The sequence below is a fragment of the Palaemon carinicauda genome, unplaced genomic scaffold, assembly GCF_036898095.1.
Source record: "Palaemon carinicauda isolate YSFRI2023 unplaced genomic scaffold, ASM3689809v2 scaffold345, whole genome shotgun sequence".
NCBI lineage: Eukaryota > Metazoa > Arthropoda > Malacostraca > Decapoda > Palaemonidae > Palaemon > Palaemon carinicauda.
In genome coordinates this window covers 18274-27500 of record NW_027171135.1, presented here as the reverse complement: position 1 = coordinate 27500, position 9227 = coordinate 18274, and the positions used below count along the sequence as shown (strand labels likewise).

General features: G+C 41.4%; 1 protein-coding gene across 1 annotated transcript; it reads left to right on the top strand.

Moving 5' to 3' along the window:
• The first annotated feature begins 4901 nt into the window (after nt 1–4901).
• Nucleotides 4902–8711, top strand: LOC137636629 (uncharacterized). Its single transcript, XM_068369028.1, has 4 exons — nt 4902–5357; nt 6744–7754; nt 7869–8006; nt 8136–8711. The coding sequence occupies exons 1-4, from the start codon at nt 4902–4904 to the stop codon at nt 8709–8711; spliced, it is 2181 nt and encodes a 726-aa protein (XP_068225129.1).
• Nucleotides 8712–9227: the final 516 nt, after the last annotated feature.

Sequence of the window (9227 nt, the reverse complement as noted above, 5' to 3'; positions counted from 1 at the left end):
TTCGAATCCCCACTCGGCCAGAAGCTGTTACCATAAAATGAATTCCAAGTGGATATAAACTCCCAAGATAGAATTCGGTATTAAATGCCATTCGTGGTGATATTTACATTAATTAAAATCACGTGTGCTTGTGATATATGTTCATTAAAATAACCACGTGTTGCAAACTCACGATTCAGCTATCATGGTGGAGATGGGTTTATTTCAAGTTTGTGAACAGATTCCTGAATTCGACAGGAATATGTACGGGAACTTGTCATTTTCTTTTAGTCTCTCTTGATAGCTCAGTCGGCATGGTCACTGCAGGTATAGTCTCCAGCCGAACAGGTGATGGTTCGAATCCCCACTCGGCAAGAAGCTGTTACCATAAAATGAATTCCAAGTAGATATATATTCCCAAGATAGAATTCGGTATTAAATGCCATTCGTGGGTGATATTTACATTAATTAAAATCATGTGTGCTTGTGATATATATATATATATATATATATATATATATATATATATATATATATATATATATATATATATATATATATATAATATCTTTACATTTAATTCGAGACATCATATATATATATATATATATATATATATATATATATATATATATATATATATATATATATATATATATATATATATATATATATATATATATATATTCATACGCTTGTCTCAAAGTTAATATTGAAAAGGAGGAATATTTCTCTATGCATTTCTGATTTCTGTTTGAGTCCATGTACGTACAGTATATGAATGCTAGGATCAATTATGAATTGTTTACCTTATATATAATTCCTCTTTTTTCTGTTTTCTTCATCACATTCCAATTACAAATGCATATTCCTTAGAGAAATCAACATAAATAAGTTAGAGATCGACAAAGAATACACACGTTGATCACCTCTATAAAATATTTCCTTTTTTTCGATCTTTTCTCCTGATACTTTCATTGACTTTTCATATTATGCAAATGCTCTTATCGAGCTGCCTAAGACACAACTTAATAATGGTCTTATTCCTGCGGGAGAAAATCTAGAAAACATTTTCTATCAACGTGCTATATATAGAATTGCACTTAAGGGGACTGTCCACCATGATGTTTTGACATACAAACTTTCAGTAATCGAAAATCGTTTTATTGCTTCTATGTATGCGCAAACACATATCGTACATACTCTCCGTAAGTTTCAGTCAATTATTTTTACAATCATGAAGATATAGCGGTTTTTAAAAGATGACATCATCCTTACTGTGTCGTCTGCATGACGGAGTTTGACAGAATAGTCTTTGTGTGTTAATTTTTGCATATTTATAATGATTTTTTTGTTTATATTTAGAAATCGCGTACGTTTGGCAGAAATAAAAGACATTGGTAGAGCGTAGTTGAACGAAATCTACTCCCGCGAGAACAACGGCCAGAGTTTCTAAAGACATATAAAAGTTATAATGCATATCTTTGTTTACTTGAAGTTCATATGTACTGTACATTGTGTTTTCACAACGTCCTCGGGAACGTTAAAGCAAGGCCAATGTTACCTAAGGTCATAGAAAAAACAAATAGTCAATTATTTTTCCAAATAATGAAGATAACGTGGTCTTTAAATGATGACGTCATTCTTACTGTGTCGTCTGCATGTCTGAGTTTGACAGAATTGTATTTGCGTTAATTTACCAATGTTCAACTCTCTCTTAAAATCAAATAATAGTCTCTCTCTCTCTCTCTCTCTCTCTCTCTCTCTCTCTCTCTCTCTCTCTCTCTCTCTCTCTCTCTGTGTGTGTGTGTGTTTCGAAATTACGTACTTCTGGCAGAAATGGAAGGCATTGGTAGAGGGTAGGTAAATGAATCTATTAGCTATGAGAATATCAGCCAGAGTTTTCAAAGACTTATAGAAGTTATAATGCATGTGTATGTTTACTTGAAGTTCTATTACTTAGTGCTTTCACGACGTTCTCTGGAACTTTATAGTAAGGCCAATGTTAAAATATGATAGAAAAAAAAACAAAAAGTAAGCGGAGAACAAGAAAAAAAAAACAAGAAGAGAGGGAAATATGAATAAGAGTACAAAGAGGAAACATGCTAACTAAAGCTGTCGGGAGTTTCGAACTGATCAATCGAAATCCCCGTCATTTAACCCTACGAACGTTGGGTTGAATTGAGGTAAGATTGGAAGATCTCACGGGCGTTTCTGCGAACGAGTGTTGTCCAATACGTGACGGTATTGTGGCATAAATTTCAACCACCTGGTGGGGAAGGAGCGGGTGTCAGAGAGACAAAGTATTTATTATTTACAAAAATGATATTATACTGTTTCACCACCTCAAAAATATCGATGTATATGTTTAGAGCCAAGGACTCTCTAGTTTGTTGGATTACGGCAAATTATGCCTTCAGCCGAAGTATTAAGTTTACCCTTTGGTCTGAAGTAAGACTTTGATTGTTTCTCTGTCTTATGGTCGATAAAGAAGCTTTATCATACCCCTTATTGAATAAATAACGTAAGAGTTCCCTCACATCTCACAAGGACACTTTAGTTAACGTGGGAGATCGCAGTTTTCCTCTGAGCTGTCCAGCACGACGCTCGTTCATTCCTGCCTAAACATCCAACCCAGTGAGTTAAACTATATTGTTAGTCTCTCCGTCTCCGGCTCCAAGTCCCCGTAATACCAGGTCGGTTCCTTTGTGAGTCTCTGTGTGTTATTTTCTATCGATCTGTAATATTGTCATCCCTGGGACTGGGGATTAGTTTTATGCATCAGATAACTCCTGTAGACCTTGGTATGTGATTTACTATGGAATAAGTGTCATAGTTTTGAAAACTTAGTCTTATTTAGTCTAACGTGGACTCTGTATTTCATGAGCACATGTTGCAGACCTCCTAAGGGTGACAGTTCCATTTTTCAATTAGCTTGAAGTGTTATTGTGTGTTATTTCTTTATCCAATGATTATTTTTGTGATAAACTTGAAAATTGTTATAACATTTTATTGAATCCTGAATATTTTTGGAAAGCAAATCTCTCCAAGGTCTTGTCATCGGCCCATTCCATTGGGCCTAGAATCACTAATTTCAATATGTCGGAGAAAATTCACGACATTTGGTCCTTCGAACCGGATGACAAGTGCTTTCCAGAGCTTGAAAGGAAATTCAATGAGGTATGATCTTTAGGGTAACCCTAATAGGAAAGAGAGGGAGAGACTAAACAAAGCCCTCGGTGTCCCGATGTGCGAACGACCGCGTGTGCCTCTAGTTTTTTGTGCCCCCATCTTCGTAACATAAACCTTATTCTCTTCCTTCCTAGTTTGTCTACCCCCCCCAAAAAAAAAATTGAGTAAAATCAGTCAAAATGGCGGTGGCTACAATCGTACACATCGAGGCATCGATGGGCCTCATAGTAGACTTACTGGTTGAAACGCAGCGTGTGTTAATTGAGACCTACTCAGAATATGTGTACCAGAATCTGGTCACGCAATTGCAAGAGGAGGAAAGACATGTAAGAGAGCTGTACAAGGAATAAAATGTTAAAATAGAACCTAGTTTAGAAGCCCGATTCAGGCACACGTTAGGAGAAGCTACGCGAGCTTCTACCCTTCTGTATAATCGAATTGATAGAGTGAAAGTCACTCCGACGGGGAATGTTTCCCTCCCCAGATATAAACCGCTGTATCTCCCAACGTTTGAAGGGGAAGTGCAGGAATATGTTTCGTATCGAGAGCTCTTTACGATACATGTGGATCGAAGAGCAGATTTGGATGATGTATCTAAATTCTTATATCTGTTGGGGACTTTAGGTAGGGATCCGCTTAGTATTGTAAAATCCCTAAGTGTAACCGCCGCGAACTATAGGATAGCGTTGGATCTCTTAGACAAACAATATGGTAATATCCATCAGACACTCGTAATTCTGCATAGAAAGTTGGCTAATATCTTTGTACCCTCATTAGATCCTGTAGAGCGGAAAAGGTTTCGTTTTAAATTAAAAACCTTAATTGGGCAGATCAAGAGGCTAAGTAGTAACGATATAGGCCATAGTATGGTCATAAGCCTCATTAATCAAAAGTTGTCAGAAGGGAAGCTCTACACGAAAGTAGTTGAGCATCTGAGAAAGTGTGACTATATGCTAGATGAATTCTTCGACGTGATCGATTTCATTATTAGAATGCTCGAGGACGATGCCTTGCAACGAGGAGATAAACTTGAACCTGACAAGAGAGTAGACGTCAGTGTAAGAGCAAAGTTGAAACCTGTTCAGAATAATTCTTGTCCCTTTTGTAACAAACGGCACCCGCCTCACGGATGCCGCTAAGTAACTGACGTGGCTGCCAGACGTCGCATTTTGCTAAAAAAATGGGCTGTGTTTCAATTGCACTAAGTCTGGTCATCGAAGTGATAAGTGTCCCGTCCCTAACTCTTGTAAGAATTGTAATGGTAACCACAACACAGCCATTTGTGATAATTATAATGCGGTAAAATGACCGCAATTAGTTCCCTCCAATTCAGCCACAAGTAATAGTAGTAGTCAGTCTACAACATCCCGCCCCGTAGTAAACGCGACGCCTCGACAGCACGAAACTGCCCCCTGTCCATCTAAAGATAAAGTGGAATCCAAACAGTGTAAAAGTGCAAAGGTCGCACAGATGTCCAATATGGACCTTCCATGTACAATCTTGCCCACGGCTATGGCCGAAATCAATCATAAGCAAGGTAGTAAGCGAGTTCACTTATTTCTCGATACGGAAACCAAAAAAGCTTCATATCTGCGAAAACCGTGAGGCAAATAGGCCTACCGGTGGTAGGAAGGGTAGCGTTAAACATAGCTCCGTTTGGCTCCGCAGAAATAAGCGGACAATATGATGTCGTAAGCTGTATGGTAGAGATAGGAAGAAAAATAGTAAGAATGAAGCTGGTGGCACACGAAAACGTTGACAGCCCAATACATAATGCTGGTTATATACAAGTTAGACAGCATCTGTTGAGTAAGGGAGTCACATTGGCCGAACCAGAGAATAAGTCTGATGAGTTGAAAAATGTCCACATTTTAGTAGGGGCCGATTATGTTAGCTATTTTATCATAGGCATCGAGAAAGTTGATAGGATAAGTCTTTTCCTGACCCATAATGGTATGTCGCCATATGGGAAAGTGCAGCAGTGGCTATTGGAAGGAAAAAAGATCGAACATGTGAAAACGCTCAGAGTCTTTAGAATTGCGAGTGAACCAAACCAGTTTGACGTAAATGAGTGGTGGCGTTTGGACCGCGTTGCCATCGCCCCATCAGAGCAATATAGTGTTCGCGAAGTGGAAGCCATGCGAAAGGTGTTGCAAAGTGTCGTAAAGAAGCCTGAGGGATATCAGGTTAGACTACCATTCGGGTCGGATGCTAGGCCAGATACGAACTATCGAATCGCTGTAGTGCAGTTAGAATCGTTGCAAACTAAGTTCAGGAAGGACAGGGAATATTTTGATCAGTATCAGGGAGTGAGAGATAAGTATCTAGAAGCAGGCTTTATATCAGAAGTAAAGGAACCCAAGATTGAAGGGTATTATATGCCACATTTTGGAATTAAGAAAGATAGCCACCCGACCCGCCTCAGAATCGTGTTTAATGCCTCAGCAAAATCTAAGGGTCATAAATCGTTGAATGAATGCCTCTTACCTGGCCCCAATCTAGTAGAATTAGCATATCATTTGCTTATAAGGTTCAGGTTGAACGAATATGCCATGCTAGCCGACATCAGCAAGGCCTTGTTAGATCCCCATGATGCCAAATACACACGATTTCTGTGGAGCAAGGTAGCAGGTCGAGCGCTCACCTTCGCCTTTAGAGTTGTGGTGTTCGGCATCACGGCAAGCCCGTTTTTTGTTGCAATAAGTTTTAAATTGTCATTTCGAAAGCGAAGGTAGGCCAGATTTGGCGAAGTCCTTTTACATAGATAATTATCTCAGTACTTTCGAGGATGTAGAGAGCATGAGGCAGGAGCATGAATCTGTCAATAAGATCTTAAAAATGGCTGGTATGCCTTTAGAAGGGTGTGTGTCCAATAACTTAGCCTTAGATATCGAGAAGCAGTGGAGTGAGCCGGTGAATGTGAACGTACTCGGGCTGTGATGGGCCCGAGACGTCGACCAATTGTGTGTGAAAGAAAGTAAGAGAATCAGTGAATTGGGGGAGGGATGGGTACCTACGAAGCGTAGGGCACTTTCCATGTTGGTCTCCATTTATGATCCTCTAGGCTTGATAAGCCCATAATTTGTTCGAGGTAAGCTTTTCCTCCAACAACTATGTGAGGATAACATAGGTTGGGATGACGTGTTAAAGAGAGAGAAAGCTAGAGAAGTGAGTGAGTTGTTGTGTGAGTTGAAAGAGGTAAGCAACATCACATTTCAAAGAGCGGTAGGCAAGAAAAATCTAGTGCTCCATGTATTCACTGATGCCAGCAGTAAGGCATACGGCGTAGTAGCACATACTAGGGACAATTGCAATCAAGTAAGCTTACTCACTAGTAAAATGAGGATCACTCCAAAGGGGATGAACTAGTTGACAATTCCCAAGCTAGAACTATTATCATTGTTGTTAGGCTGCAGATTAGCCAGGACACTCAAAGGGCTGATAGAGCCACGGGAGATAGTCATGTGGACCGACAGTAAGGTCACGTTGGCATGGGTAGCATCTTTGATGCCAAAGAAAATAAAAATGTGTTCATATCTAACAGAGTGGCAGAGATTGTTTTTCTTCATCAGGTTTGCCGTTTCAGTCTAAGCCATGTCCCAAGCAAACAGAATCCTGCTGATGTCCTGTCCAGAGGAGCAATGACGCAACGACAGCTACAAAACCCCCTTTGGCAGAATGGTACAGAGTTCCTAAGGACCATGGGAGAGCCTGTTCCATACAAGGAGGACGATCCAACTAATGAAATAACCGTAGTGGCGGCGGTACAAGAAATGAGGGAGGAAATAAGACCTGTTCTACCAGGAGAGATATGGGAAATTCTACAGAGGAAGTTAGAGTTCCGATTCTTATTGAGAGTTGCTAGGATAATCCTAAAGTTTGCCAAATTAAAACGGCATCCGTTCAGTATTGTTGTCCAATTAGAGCAAAAACATTATTTGCCTACAGTCTATGCTTACTTTGAGGGTGGAGTCAGACCTCCTCGTGAAGTTACTAATTTTATCAGACAATTAAATCTAGTGTTAAATAATAAGTTAATTTGCACTAGGGGACGAGTGTCCCAAGTAGAGGAAATGAAACATTTGATTCTTTTGCCAGCCAAAGGGCACTTAGTTAGGGCTTATCTAAGATATTTGCATAGTTTGCATTTGCATTGTGGTGTGAATACACTAATGGGTATCTTTCAGAAGAAATGCTGGTGGCTGGGCCTACGTTCTATTGCGAGGCGGATCGTGCGGCATTGTCCAGAATGCGTGCTAGCTTTCCAGCCCCTGTTAAGACAGCCACCACCACCCCTACCGAAGGAAAGGATCAACCTAACGAAGCGCTTTACAGCAGTCGGAGTGGACCACACAGCGGCCATACTGACTGAAACGCGGCCTGGCTACATACTGATCGTGACTTGCATGGCCAGCAGGGCCGTGTACCTTGATTTCTGCCCCTCCCTGGAATCGGAGGAATTTGTCTTAGCCTTACGTCGCTTTTGTGCTACCCACAGTGCTCCGTCTTTCATCACATCTGATAATCATCAAACGTTCAAGACTGCCAGAAACCTCCTTCAGGGACTTTATGAAGAGGATGAAGTCCAGCAGTTCCTGAGGAAAACTGGAATTGAATGGCGTTTTCAGACGCCCTGTGCACCTTGGAAAGGTGGGTTCTTTGAGCGCCTAATCGGAGTGACAAAACGTGTCCTCCAGATAGCCCTCGGGAAGAAGTACCTGCCAGACGTCCACGTACTAGCATTAGTGAAGGAGGCTGAGGCGATGGTTAATAACAGGCCTCTAATGTACAGCGGCGATAAGTGCGAGGATAAGGTCCTCACCCCATCCCATTTAGTGAGAGGAAGCCCAATCAACCTCATGGCACCGATCTTGCCAGACGGCCACCTCAATGCGACCTTCACCTCCCGGAGGCTCCGTGATCATTATTTGAAACTGACAGACTCTTTGAAAGCCTTCCGATAGTGGTGGAGAAAAGAGTATTTAAGAGCCCTGAGAGCCAGACAAGACTGTCAATCTGGGGAACCTTCCAAGCTGCACCCCGGAGACGTCGTGCTGGTCAAGCAAGAAAATCAAAAAAGGGCTATGTGGCCCCTTGGACATATCGTGGAGACATATCCTAACAGCGACGGAGTTGTGTGTTCAGCCAAGGTGTTGTTCGAGGGTGTCGAGTCGCTGCACCTTTTCAGCCACCTGGTTCCCCGGGAGGTTGCCCCCTCTGATGACGATGATGTTGTTGGAGAAGACGATGGCGACGTCGAGATCGAGGGTGCGAACAGTTTGACAGCAGGACTGCCAGGGATTGTTGAGATGTCTGGGGATAACCAGGAGATGGTTCAGGCTACGACATTCCGACAACAAGCCACAGAAGTCTTACGTAGTGACGCAAATAGTGATAACAATACGGCAAGTGAGATGAGTGAAAGTGACGTAGAATCAGAGGCAACGGGCGCACAAGGACCTTCCGCACGACCATTGAGAAAGGCTGCTGCAAAGCAGCGAGATTTGATGGAACGATTACGTCAAAACGAGCACATATAAAGGGAAATGGGAGAGTCCCTGATGGTAGGTAGGGAGGGTGGAAAGAATTATTGTAGGTGAGTTTGAATCCACAGAGGTTGGAAGTTTGTCGGGTGTAGAGTATTGGGATGGGAGGGTCTCTCTCGTACATACAAGTCGAGCGTTGTAGAGAACCAGGCGCCCCCGCCCCCCTCTTATTTCCCCTAGAGTAATTGCCAAGGTGTGGCAGTGTGGGAAGGGTAATTCCATTGATTGATTAAGGGCAGATTACCTTATGATTTAATGTATATATAAGTTTGTTCAATTTATGATTGTTCACATATACATTGCTTATTTGAGATATTATTGCAGGCCCATTGCCTACTTGCCTTTCTATTGATTGATTCATGTATGTATTATATGTCTGGGTACATTTTTTTTTCTGCATTGCCATTCTGTGTGTACACTTGTAAGAATTGATTGCCCCGGGGTAATATTTCTGTTGATGTATATTGTGTGTACTCCGTTAGAGTCGTTGTGGAGCGCTACGCAAGGAGC

What these genes read in the sequence shown, in the direction of transcription:
- LOC137636629 (XM_068369028.1), top strand. Translation starts at nt 4,902, where the DNA reads ATGAAGCTGGTGGCACACGAAAACGTTGACAGCCCAATACATAATGCT. An exon ending in GACTTTATGAAGAGGATGAA is followed by an intron (nt 7,755 to 7,868) that starts GTCCAGCAGTTC and finishes CGTGTCCTCCAG; the next exon opens with ATAGCCCTCGGGAAGAAGTA. An exon ending in TCCTCACCCCATCCCATTTA is followed by an intron (nt 8,007 to 8,135) that starts GTGAGAGGAAGC and finishes GCCTTCCGATAG; the next exon opens with TGGTGGAGAAAAGAGTATTT.